The sequence below is a fragment of the Triturus cristatus genome, chromosome 5_2 (genome assembly GCF_964204655.1).
Source record: "Triturus cristatus chromosome 5_2, aTriCri1.1, whole genome shotgun sequence".
NCBI classification, from domain to species: Eukaryota; Metazoa; Chordata; class Amphibia; order Caudata; family Salamandridae; genus Triturus; species Triturus cristatus.
In genome coordinates this window covers 515,751,580-515,765,491 of record NC_140588.1, presented here as the reverse complement: position 1 = coordinate 515,765,491, position 13,912 = coordinate 515,751,580, and the positions used below count along the sequence as shown (strand labels likewise).

Here is a 13,912-nt window from a genome sequence, read left to right as displayed (position 1 = left end):
CAGCTCTAGACTCTGCCATCTTCATATCCCTATCCAATTGTACCTGCAATAAACAATGTATTGTACATCAGAGCTGGGTATAGTGACGGTAGTTAATGTTAAGTTGTTCGGTTCTTCTGGAATGCCTGAATAGACTTTTGGACTGAAGCTTCTCACTTCAAAGTAGCCACCATTATCACCATTGAATGGTGGGGGGCTCCAAGTCACGGAAGCCAAATTGTCTTTGGGTATTCCATCACCTTTTCCAGACGAAAACACTTCTGACTTAGGAAAAGGTTTCTCCTCAGCTGACAAGGCTTTGTTATGTATTTGGGGTCTAAGGTGCAACAATATCTTTAGCAAGGGAGTGGGTGAGACCACCAAGAAACTAGAGCTTTCTTTTACCAATTTAGATTTGATGGACAAGCCTTAACTGCCTTTGCAAGGGTAGTAAAGCCGTTTGTGTAGGGATTGCAGTAAAAGAAAAAAAGCCAGCTTAGCTTGCTTGTAGACAGTGGCCTTGGTGATGGGTCCACCAGAGTTAACTCAGTGTTTTGAGGATGTCATTGTAAATGGCATTGAATCTGACAGTATTGAGGGGCTGTAACATGAATTCTCATGCGCTTCACATTGGTACTAAATGTGGTTAATAAAGGAGGTTTTAGATGAGGTGCTTTCACCCAAATGAGGTTTACCAACAGCCACTTAATATACTCTGAGCAGGTAACTTCTACCTATCATGAAAGATTTGATCCGCACACAGTAAAATATAAAAAGAGCAGTTCCATCCAATGATCGTAATTTATATATTCCTTTATTCTTTGAGTTATAATTTCTTTTTTTCTTGGTAGCCAACACGTTTCGTCCTATTTAAGGACTTCTTCAGGGCTCATCTGTTGTCTTTCGGGTAGTTTGTGGTCTCGTCTTGCTTTCGTCCCCTCTACCTCGTGTTATTCTTTCTGTGTCAACATCCCGAGTTCTGTGACTATGTAAATATTTTTATAAAAGCGATCCTTCAATGAGCTCAAGTCATGGTTGACTCAACAATCGCAAAATCCGTCCAGGACATGCTGTCCCTCTGTCATCACATGTGATGACAGAGGGACAGCCTGCCCAGGACGGATTTTGGTTTACTCAGCTGATCCTCATTGACATATGCAGGATGTTTTTTGTCGTTTCCTCTGATGTGTTACTGGGTGCACACATCTAGCTGCAAAGAGTAGGTATTCAATGTCATCATTGCAATTGGATGGTCAGTGGGTATAAAGTCCACAGCTGTATCTCCAATATGGCAGATGAACAGCAGTTTAGTGGTTCAACAGGAATAGGAGGCTTATTATGTACGTAGTTCGGCAAGCGTACCCACAACATGGCAGACGGTGATCAGTGGTATAGTGTTTGATGATACTCACAGTGATAGCATAGGTGCATTTGCCATGCTACCTCTTGGCTTTGATATTGATGGCAGCGAGAGTGATTGAATAAGCCAACTTTAGGAGGCATTGTCGTGGAGGTAAGATGGGCCAATTATTATCACCAGCTTTCTCTTGAGCAGACACACGGGAGTCTGAATTTGAATAATGTGTACTTTCTCTGTGTCATACTTGTGAACAGGGAATAATGCTTTTGGTACAACTGGTTTATAGATTTAACCGATCCATATATCGGGACCTGAAAGTTGTGGAGACGTCCCACGTGACGTTCTGGTTATTTTAAGTTTGTATCTCCCTAACGTGCATGAGGATACTGGAAACAGAGTATACCCTCTGGTGGATGTTTTAACAACACTAGCGTGCAAAGTCCTTGAGGTGGACGTGGTTGGTAAAGACAAGAGTATTTGGTATCTGGTTGTGTTTTAGCTACATCACATTGGCTGGATTGAGGAAATGAACAACACACATTAAACATCCCCTCTCTTAGAGTATTCTAAACATATATGAAAGTGGGTTGATGTTGATATACAGTCATGATGACTTAATGCTTTACAGGTGCCTCGTAGGCTATGGTTGTATTTAATTGACCAGGGACAGGGGATTGTCACCCCATCCATCTAGCATGTGGAGGAAGGAGATACACACAGCAATTGTGCATGCTATATGATCACTAGACCATTAAGTAATCTGAAATTGTATCCTCCGCTGTAGCAACCGGAACATGTGGATGGTGTAGCAACCGGAGCACGTGGGCGGTAACATTATGAGTGCCACTGTGCTGGTACATAGTGTGATGAGTATAAAGCAAATTTCATTCGGACAGTGGCAGATGACTGATGAAGTGAGTGGGTACATGGACTTAGTTTTTCCTTCTCTCTTGACGCAGGTGCATTAGGCTTGGTCTTGCGGAGAGTCGCCAAATTATAAACAGGTTGAAATGTCGACATACCACCCTCTGGCTGGTGTATTTTTGAAATATAGGGAGAGAGGCTTTATATAGATAGATACATATCTAAGCTACAGAGAATTACCATATAACTGGGGATCTTATACAGTATACATGTGTATGTATATATACATATATATGCTTTCACTATTGAGCACTGCATCATTACCACTATTACCACATTGTTGCTACTGCACCTAATTTCACAAAAAAGCTGATGAGATTAAAAAGAAATCAGTTTGCAATGTACTTTTCCGCTAACACTCTAGTGACAAATGAATGTACCAATAATGGATAGTACCTATAAATCACATAGGAGCTATTGTGATGAATGAGTCCCTTGGGAAAACTGTTGCATTATAATACGATTACACTGGCCCCAGGGCAGGAAAGACCTTTTATCCCACTGGGATTTCCCCAGCGGCATGGAGGCCTGGTTTGAAAGTCAAGGGCCGATCCTGGGGGCCTCTGTCATTTTCGTCACAGCTCCCCAAGGTTCATTGCAGCAAGCACGGGAGGTTTTAACACAGAGAAACAAAGAGGGGGTACAAAGGTAGAGAGAAAGCGATCGGAGAGGTAAATATAAGAATAAGATGAATTGATGGATGGAACGAAAGATTGCAAAAGGTGACTAGAGGAGCAGGGCTGGTTTGAATTTTTTTTCCAGGGCTGCTTTTTGTTCCCCAGTCCACCCTGCCTGGCCCTTGTGGGCATATGGAGTTTCCCTTGTATCATTGACACACACATATAGAACAGGAATGAACTGCAACGCACTTTCCCAAGCCAGACTGACGGTACATATGCTGGAGTGCTGCTGCAGATTATTTGTGGCACATAAGGTATGGCTTGAATTCAGAACAATGAGGCACAGGCTGGACAAAGTTAAAAGGAGGAAAACAGAGAAAACAAAATGGCCAGACAAGGTTGACAGAGCACTCCCTAGTTCACCGTAGGCAAAAATATGGATGTCGTTTTAGAGTTCACAGCTTAAAAAAGGGGAAGATTATAAACTTACTTGAAAATATGAGAATAGTTATTAATATAAACCAGAGTCGTTTGGTATTATTCACTAATTCTGGTGCAGGTATGAACTATTGTTATAGTCTGCAATGGTCAAAAGAATACCTGCCCCTTTGGTTCATAATTGTGTAAGTTTAATTCAGGGCCACAAGTTATCTCTAAATGATGCTTGCAGCTCCTGTGTACAGACAGAATGCTTAGACAAAAAAAGTGACTCTAGAGGAGCCTCTCCTGAGAGTGGCCCTAGTAACTCACTCGCCTAAAGAAAGTGGCTATGCAGTGACCAACAATGAGGCTTTAGAGATACGGGGGAGAAAGAATCATACAGCAAAGCTTATCTCATGGTGCACCATGCTCACTCGACAAAATGTTTAAAAAATGTTGCCTGCTCTAGGTGTTGCAGTGCACTCAGAAGCGGCTGAAAAGTGTCATGTTAGCTGTAGATAGCAGACCAAAACAAACAAATTATGGGCAGTAATTCAGGCAAGCAGAGCACAAAGTTAGCAGGTAAAACACAATCTAAATGCGGCCATAAAGTGATACATGGACAATCTGGAAGACTTATTTTCTTTATGTTAAAATGACAATTGTTAAAATACCAAACGTCAATAAACACGTGGGCAATATTATAGACTAGAATGGCCTAAAGTTGAAAGTGTCCATGCAACAGTAAGAATTAAGTGGAAAGCAGAACTTACCTTCCAGCACTGGTGTTTGGCATAATACTCTCCTTGTGCAATCCACTCTTCAGGAGTTGACGTTTTAACAAACATGCTATCATCAAGACCTGAAAACAAAGAGAATTATGTTTTGTAGGGAGGTACAACTGGAAGGTACTCTGTGTTGTTCAAATGACACCACAATTGCAAGCCTTCTGTGACAAAATATTCATGGAAATGACCTGAAAACATAAGACAGAAAATTACTTTAAATAATACACAGCTAACACTCCCCATATGCATGTTTTAACCACCTCAAAAGCAACACCAGTCGTCTGCCGCTTAATATTTTCAGCACTCATTCCTAAAAATGATTCTAGGACATTATCATTGCAAACAGATCAGGGTGACTTTCAGAACCAGCACTTCCAAAAATCTTTGAAGATGTCTTTCACACAACCTGCATAGAGGAGGTAGCTACAAGTTTACTCAACAGGCCCTGTAGCCAGGTTCTTTCCTGCCCAAGTTGAAAACCTCCTATATTAGACAACTCTTCAAGAAAAAAACAACCTCAGACTATCAAATCCAGAAAACTAAAGACTAATGTCAGCTAATGTCCCATTCCTGAGTAAAATATATGAAAGAGCAGTTTTTACTTAGCATTCAAAGATTACTGAGGAAAATTACTGGATGTTAGATGAGCAACCTGGATTCAGGCCACATAGATGCACAAATGCCTGCATCCATGATGGATGACCTAAACCTCCCACTGGACACTGTCCACTACCAAATGTTACTCCAAAGACTCTCAGAATACATGCAAATGCTCCGAAATTGATTATCTCATGTCTCAAAGACAGACAAAGTTTGGTGTAATTACCATCTTTTACACCAGCCCCTCACACCGAACATTGTGAGGTCCCCCAGGGTTCACTGTACCTCCTCATTTATTGAAGATCTATATAATCCCTTTACTAGCCTTTATTAGATTGTTAACCTCATTTTGCAGTATGCAGATGAACATGAATTGATTCCAAAAATGGATGGCCCAGAAGCCCTCTACACTTCCTGACTTGATGACTGCCTGCGTCATTAAACGTTTCGATGATGAGTAAACACGTAAAGCTTAACATCGCAAAGATAAAGGTCGTCAACTGTAGACAATGACACCAGCCTGCTGCTATGGGGCAATCAATGCCCCTCCAACAACTTCAAGAGAGGCACGACATCTCGTGATAATGATGGATTCAGACCTATCCTTGACACCACACGTAAACAAGGACACAAAGATAATCTTCTACACAATATAAACACTGTGACGCATCCTCCCATACTTTGGATACCAACAAAATCTACAATCTATACTCAAACTCTCAATCTCCAAGCTCGACTATGCCAACAGCCTATACCTCGACATCCTCAGTTCCATCGTGCACAAAATACAACTAATCCAAAATGTTGATGCCAGACTCCTCTGCCTTCATGCCAAAGAAGGCAGAGCACCAGTCCTGCAAGCATTCCACTGGCTAATTGTAGCTAGGAGAGCAATGTTCAAGACACTTTGCAACATTCCCAGCCATCCCAAACTCTTGAGATAGAACCCAGAACCACTCCAAGTACAGTCCACAGAAATAGAACAGCCCAACTGTCACACTTTTCTCATGATGGCTAACACTTCAACAACTTTCAACGGTCAGGTACATTATGAAGGGATGACCTGTGTCTAGTATGGGTATTATATTTTAATGTAAATCCCAAATAACCATCCTTGCTGCCCTCACTAATACTGTAACATTCACTGGTGGTGCAGCCAATTCCAATTGAAACAGGTTGCATAATAATGAACAAGTTACTTACATTTGGTAATGCTCTGTCTGGTACAGACTATCTAGCTGCAGATTCCTCACCTTTTAAATATTTCCCAGGCAGCACACTGGTTCCGGAAACTTTTTAGCAGTATCTTTTCGTGCTGCTAGGCGCGCCATGTGGATCCACACTTAAGTCGTTCTGCTCTGGAATTGATGTGCAGAGCCTATATAGGAGCCACTTTCGCAAGCTGGAATCAGCTGCTTACGAGAGGGTCCACGCCCCCAAAAGTAGAGCCCGAAAAGTAAACCGATGTGAGCAGTCTGCACATTCCTATTAATGGATAGAGTCCAAACACAGAACCTGGAGGATGAGAGGAGGGTTTGTGAATGGACTCAACCCTGAGCAGTGTCCTCCCCTGACGAGCCTGACAGACCAGATAACAGTGGTTCGTGACTATATGGAGGGATGCCCACTAGCCACCCGGCACTGTCCAGGACAGGGACTTTGCATGCTAACGCAATGGTAGCAGCTTTGTCCATGGTAGAATGAGCATGCAGGCTTTCAGAAAGCTGCTTTTTGGCCAGTGTGTAGCACGATCAAATGGGAGATGGTTCTTTATTGAACAGCCTTGCCTTTATTAACTCCAACTCCACAAAGGGCTGATAGTCCACCCAGAGATCTTTGGTACGATCTGTATGAAAGCAGACAGCCCACTTGGGATCTAAATGGTTGAGTATTGCTCCTCCCGTTAGAGTGATGAGGCGAAGCATAGAACGCCAGCAGAGTGATATTTGGAATGACATGGGAAAGCGTCACAACTTTAGGAAAGGAGGATGCCTACGTCGGCAAAACCAGCTTCAGCTTGCCTGGAAAGAAGGAGGTGGACTGAGACAGTCTGAATCTTAATCACATGCTACGCCCATGTTATGGCGACAAGGAACACGGTCATGAGAGTGGGAAGCAGCAAGGAACAGTTTTGAAGCAGTTCGAAGGAGTGCACATCAGAAATATACGGACAAAGTTTAGATCCTAATTGGGCATGACAAAGGGAGAGGGAGGAAACAAATGTTGCAAACCTTTCAGAAAACAAATACCAACAGGAGGCTTAAACAATGAGGGCTGACTAGGCACCAGCAAAAAGGCGTAAATAGCTGATATGTACCCTTTAACTGTGCCAAGAGCAAAGCCTTGCTGGGCTAGGGCCAGAACAAAAAAAACTTCTCGAACAGAGAGGTTCTATCTGGAAAGCTCGCACCAAGCCACAGATTGTCCCAAGGACTTGTGTATACGGTTTTCATTGAGGGACGCCTGGCTACCAAGATGACATCAACCACCTCAGGAAGAAGGTTGAAGATGTTCAGCTGTTGCTACTCAATCTCCAGATGTTCAGCTGTTGCAGCTCAATCTCCAAGCATGAAGGTGGAGATTTTGAAGGCCGGGGGCAGAACCCTGCCTTGCTGCTGCAACACCAGGTCCTTCCAGAGAGTCAGCCAGATCAGAGGACAGCTGCTCATGCTAGGAGTCCTGGGTACCTTACTCTTACTCTCTGTGTCATTCCGGAGCCATTGGGATGACTAGAGCTCAGTCTGTCCTGATCTTCTTGAGAACTCCGGGCAGCAGTGGAATAGGTGGGAAGGCATACAGGAGTCCCAAGTTCACCTGAGGCAGAATACGTCGCCAAGTGAGACACACATGGCAAACTCCAGTGCACAGAACTGGTGATATAGCACATTTTTGGCTGGGGAGAACAGACTGAGCCAAGGTTCTCTCAACTTCAGCTTTAACTCCCACTCATGATCTGCTTGGACCTGGAACCCTCTGATCTGTTTAGGAGTGGCGGATAGCCATGGAAACTCTGGCTGTGCCAGAACAAGTTGTGGGGTCAGCCATTAAGTCAAGTGACTTTAGGAGCAAGATAAAGACATTTGGAGCCGTCCCCGTGCCTTCTTAGGGGAGTGTGGGTGACAGGAATGGGCCAGGTACTGCTTGTATTTATTATGGTTTTTTCTTTCATTTACACCAACACTTTAATCGAAATGATGAACGGCCTCTCAAACAACTCTTGTGACTTCTGGATCTCCCACAGGACCGGATCAGTGTTGTCACTGAGTCTTCCGGTCGTTAATGATGTAGAATTTCACCTCACAGTCTTGTATGGCTCTTCGGGTTCATCGATGCGCAGTCACTGCAATGCTTAAAGTTGTGGCTCGACCACAGGCAAATCTGATCAGGACCTGTCACAGACATTTGATTGCTACAGTCCTTACAGGGTTTGAAGCCTGCCGTTTTGAGAGGTGGCATGTCCCTTGCACACTATGAAACAATTTTTGGGTTGTGGTAAAGGACTCAAATTAATAAGAGGCAGCTCCGGATCAGCATCTATGGCACTAAAGGAAGTGACATCAATGCAAGGGAGTGTCTCTACATAGGCTCCACACTTGAATTTCGGAGCCAAATGACAGCAGTGGTGAGCCACATGGCTGCACTTACCAGCGTGCAGAGCTACTGTTGAAAAGATTCCAAATCCAGTCTGAAGCCTGGGGAATATTAAAAAAGTGAGGAATATGCAGCTAGAAGTCTCTACAAGAATATGGTATTTTTAGAGTTACTGGGCTACAGTCCACCTGCAACGTCTTGGAAAGTGGGGTGAGTATCAGATAACACAATGTGACTTGATCTAGAATTTCTGAGGACAAAGGACACTCCTGCCTCAGTTTTACCTATTCTGTTGATCTTAAAATTGAGTAGTCAGGCGTAAGGAGAAGGTCCATAGATGTTTGTGAGCTTTCATTGAATCAAGTTTTGGTCAGGATCACCAAGTCGAGTACATAGTCTGTTAGGGTGACCACATTTTCAAACAGTGTTTAGTCGTTGAGCAACAATTATGGCGTAAGCATCTAAGAGTGGCGGAAGAAATTATCTCATAAGGAGAAGAATCTAAAGGGATCGCAATCACATTTTCCTGTTCACACAATATTTTTTGGGAGGTGCTTTCATGGAGGTCCCAGCACAATAGGGATGTTATAAACATCAGGGGAATATTGTTGCTAGTCTGATTCAGAAGAGTACTGATACTTCTGGCTTTAGGAAGCTTAACATTTTTTCAGGGTGGCTGAGCCTCAGAGCTGTAATCTTTAAGAACTCAGCAATCTCAACAGATCAAAGCGGGGATATGGATCTAAATGCAAATGTGTGGAAAGATTCGTCTCCAAGTAGTCACAATGATCAACGGTGAATCTATTTTGTAGAGCAGCATGATAAGCCTAGAAGATAAGTCCTTGTAGGGTGCATGCCTCAAATGAGTATAAAAGATAGGGGAAACTGGTTGTTCCGCATGAAGTGGGTATGGGAGAAGTTGAGCTTTAGGATGGAGAATGAGCTGGGAACGACAGAGTAGGAGAATAGGCAAAAATAGAAAGGAATATCTTGAGAGAAATGAGATGAGATATCACCTCTCTAGCATGAAAAAGAGGGAGAGCAATGAGAGGAAAAGCAAGGCAAGGGATATCGGGGAGGTGATGGGATTCTGGGAAAAAGGCATGAGATGGTTTTCTTTCCAGAGACTAAGTCTGTAGGTAAAACTTTTTCACTGGCACAAACATGGCCCTGGTATCCGACCCACACTGCATCATGGTAGGCCTTAAATCTTACACTTCTAAATGGTCAAACGCAACCAGGTGACCGCAGTTAGTGCTTATCGCTTATTGGCCCTATTTTGAACCTTATACTTTCAAAGTTCATATCTATGGTTCTACTTACTGGATTTGTGACTTTTTGGTGTTATTTTCTTTATTAAAATTTGCTCCATGTTTCTAAATTGGTTTCAGATTTTTCTAGTGTTGTGTTTTCACTTGATTACTGTTTGAGTACTGCATAAATAATTAACACATTGCCTCCAAGTTAAGCCCAACTTCTATTTGCCAAGCTACCAGAGGGTTAAGCACAAGTGTATTTAGTGACTTTGGTGGTTTACCCTGAAAAGGAATGTGATATTAATTGATGTGGGTTTTTACACCTAAATTAATATTCCTACTCTTACAGTTGTGCATAAACTAATGTTTACCCTTGAAAAACTTTACCTCTCAGTCCTAATTTCCAAGTTGTGTCACATACATTTCTTGAAAGATTCCATGATGTTAGAAGTGGACAAAACGAACAAGTTGCTTACCTTTGGTAACGCCTTATCAGGTAGAGACCAGATCTAGCCGCAGATTCCTTACCTTTGAATTTCCCAGGCGTAAGACTGGATCTGGAAGATTTTTCTTTGAGTAATACCCCTGCGCACCTGTAGGTGGTGTTGGACGGCGCCGCGTGGTGTCTTCAGCGTCGTCTACTCCAGATGTGATGTCCGCGTAACCTATATAGGCACCACCTCTGCAAACTGCAGTCAGTTACTTTTTCACGACTTTCCACACCAGAAGCGTGGAACCATGACGTGTACAGACATTGGTGTGTCTGAAAACTAGGGCCCTGAAAGGGACCAGCAAAGACCCTAGAAAGTTGTACGCAGAGCAAGGAGGATTAGTGGGCCGTGACGAATTTGCAGCTAGATCAGATAAGGCGTTACCAAAGGTAAGTAACTTATTCATCCGTTCGAGATGTCTAGCCACAGATTCCTTACCTTTGAATAGATACCCAAGCAATGCCATTTCCGGAGGAGGGACCATGGACAAATTTCAGACCAAGTCCTGCAGGACTGAAAAGGCAAAATGGACATCACCCCAGACCGGACTATCCCGTCTGTAATGTTTAGTGAACGTGTGTAGGGATGCCCACGTTGCTGCCTGACAGATGCCTAGGACTGGCACTCCACATTGGTAGCAGCCTTAGCTCTAGTGAAATAAGTCCCTAAGTATTCAGGACTCTGCTAGTTTGCCAAAGCGTAGTAAATCTTGATGCAGCGACCGACCCATCGTGAGATGGTCTTTTTCTGCACCACCCGACTTTTGTTTGCACCAACATACCCAACTAAGAGTTAGTTGTCCACACAACTCTTTTGTGAAGTCAAGCAGACTGATAATGCTCTTTTTGGGTCCAGATGGTGGAGCCGCTCCTCTTACTTAGAAGGATGGGGAGAAGCGTAGAAAGTGTGCAAGGTGACCTATTGTCTCACATGTAAAGGGGTTACCACTTTCGGAAGGAAAGTGGCCCTAGTACAGCGCCAAGATGCTCCTCGGAGTGAAAGTTGCGCTATATAAGGTAAATGCTACTTACCAGTATGCATCTGTTCTTGGCATGTAGAGCTGCTGCAGTCACATTATTGCATTAGATCGCCGCCTAGTGTTGGGTCCGGATGTTGCACGTTGTTGTCTTGGAAGAGTCTTCGAGATCTCACGAGATAGGTGACTCCTCCCCTGGACTACAGTGCGCATGGACAGCTCCTCCATCGTCAGATTGTTTTTTCGCCATTGTGGCAAAGATGGAGGATATTAATAGAAAGAAAAGGTGTCCATGTAAATGTATCTAAATAAGATAGTACTGCAACTGTGCCCGGCACCAGGGAGGAGGGTGGGCATGTGACTGCAGCAGCACTACATGCCAAGAACAGATGCATACTGGTAAGTAGCATTTACCGTTTGAGGCATATGAGCTGCTGCAGTCACATTATTGCATAGACTGTATAGCAGTTCCTCCTCTAGTGGTGGTTACCGGTGGCAGTTGCAGTAGTTTGGAAAAGTGTTTTAAGGACAGCCTGACCTACAGAAGCTTGTTGTTTGGCTTGCGCATCAACACAATAGTGTTTAGTGAAGGTATGTATGGTAGACCATGTAGCTGCCTTACAAATGTGTTCTAAGGGGATATTCCCTAGAAAAGCCATGGATGCCCCCATTTTGCACGTGGAATGTGCTCTTGGGGGAATAGTTAATGTGCGTTTAGCTTTTTGATAACATATTTGTATGCACTTAACTATCCATCTGGCTATCCCTGCCTTTGAGATAGGGTTACCCTTGTGAGGTTGACAGAAAGACACAAACAACTGTTTTGTCTTTTGAAATGGTTTAGTTCTGTGTATGTAGTAGAGTAGGGCCCTTCTGACATCCAGTGTGTGGAGTGCCCTTTCCGCTACTGACTGTGGTTTTTGAAAAAAGACAGGTAACTCAATTGATTGGTTAATGTGAAAACTAGTTCTGACCTTTGGTAGGAATTTAGGGTTTGTTCTGAGAACTACCTTATTTTGGTGTATTTGCATGAAAGGTTCTTGAATTGTTAGCGCCTGCAATTCACGTACTCTTCTCAGTGAAGTGATCGCTATTAGAAATGCCACCTTCCATGTTTGGAACTGTAATTCGCAAGAATGTAGAGGCTCAAAGGGTGGGCCCATAAGTCTAGTAAGTACAATGTTAGGATTCCAGACTGGGGAAGGTGGAGCTCTTGGAGGGATTACTCTTTTGAGCCCTTCCATAAACGCCTTAATAGGTGGTATGCGGAAGAGAGACACGGGTTGTCTGTTTTGAAGGTAGGCTGCAATAGCGGCTAGGTGTAATCTTATAGATGAATATGCTAGATTACATCTTTGTAAGTGTAGCAGATAACAAATTATGTTTTGGACAGAAGCGTCCAGAGGATTGATTTGATTATTTTGGCAGTAAATAACAAATCATTTCCATTTGTTTGCGTAACAGGCTCTGGTAGTGGGACGTCTTGCCTCTTTGATGATATTCATACAATCAGGAGGCAGGTTAAGGTATCCAAACTCTAAGACTTCAGGAGCCAGATTGCTAGGTTCATTTGATTGGGGTCTGGGTGTTGTATCTCTCCATGGTTCTGTGTGAGTTGTTTTGTAGAGAGGTGTAGTCGTTGATGGGGGACGACTGAGAGTTCTAGGAGTGTTGTGTACCATGGTTGTCGTGCCCATGTGGGAGCAACCAGGATCATGGTAAGTGTTTGTTGCTTTAGTTTGCGTACCACTAATGGAATGAGTGGGGTTGGAGGAAAAGCGTATGCAAATCTGCCTGACCAGTTCATCCATATCGCATTGCCCTTCGACTGCGGGTGTGGGAACCTGGCGGCGAAGGATGGCCATTTTGCGTTTTCTTTTGTGGCGAACAGATCTATGTCTGGGTGTCCCCATGCTTGGAAGAAGGGGAGTAGGACTTCCGGGTGAAGTTCCCATTCGTGGATCTGTTGACTGTGTCTGCTCAATAGGTCTGCAATCTGGTTGTTCACTCCTGGTAGAAGTTCTGCTAGAAGATGGATGTTTTGTGGAATGGCCCATCTCCATATGCTTTGCGCTAGGCGTGAAAGCTGCAGAGAGTGTGTCCCCCCCTGTTTCTGTATGTAGAACATTGCTGTCATATTGTCCGTCCGGACTAGGACAGTCTTGTTGGCTATGTGTTTTTGAAAGGCCTTCATTGCCTGAAATATTGCTAGTAATTCTAGGTAGTTTATGTGGTGTATCTTTTGGTGCGGTGTCCATAGACCTTGCACTGTATGTTGAAGTAGATGGGCTCCCCACCCTGTGAGTGATGCGTCCGTTGTCAACACCACTTGTGGAACTGGCTCTTGGAACAGTCGCCCTTTTGAAAGGTTTTGTGTGTTCCACCACTGCAGAGAGCGATGGGTACGACTGTCTACCAACACTAGGTCCTTTAGTTTCCCTTGAGCCTGGTTCCATTGTGTTGCTAGGCATTCCTGTATGGGACGCATTTGTAGCCGAGCATGTGGGACTATGAATATGCAAGATGCCATCATGCCTATGAGTTGTATAAACACTCTTGCTGGCAAGAGAGTCTGAGGTTGGAATCTTTGGATCAGTGCTTGAATGTTCTGTATTCTGGCTGGAGCTGCGTAAGCCTTTGCTACTGTGGTGTCTATTGTTGCTGCCAGATACTGCTGTATATGGGAGGGTTGTAGATGGGATTTGGGGTAGTTGAGGGAAAATCCCAGATTGTGTAAATAGATGGATTGTGGTCACAGTGTGCTGCAGACATTGATGTGATTTGGCCTTTATCAGCCAATCGTCTAGATATGGAAACACATGAATATGTTGTCTCCGTAGATGTGCTGCCACTACTGCTAAGCATTTTGTGAACACCCTTGGTGCTGTTGTTACCCCGAAGGGTAGG

The 13,912-nt window shown here is 43.8% G+C and overlaps 1 protein-coding gene across 3 annotated transcripts in view; it reads right to left on the bottom strand.

Annotated features, from left to right (window-relative positions):
- TRANK1 (tetratricopeptide repeat and ankyrin repeat containing 1) overlaps positions 1-13,912 on the bottom strand; it is a 1,100,402-nt gene that overhangs the window by 277,491 nt on the left and 808,999 nt on the right. For all 3 annotated transcript variants that reach the window (XM_085607558.1, XM_085607559.1, XM_085607557.1), the window contains one exon: positions 4,077-4,165. In XM_085607558.1, the coding sequence (XP_085463684.1) occupies positions 4,077-4,165 (89 nt within the window). The remainder of the gene's footprint in view (positions 1-4,076; positions 4,166-13,912) is intronic.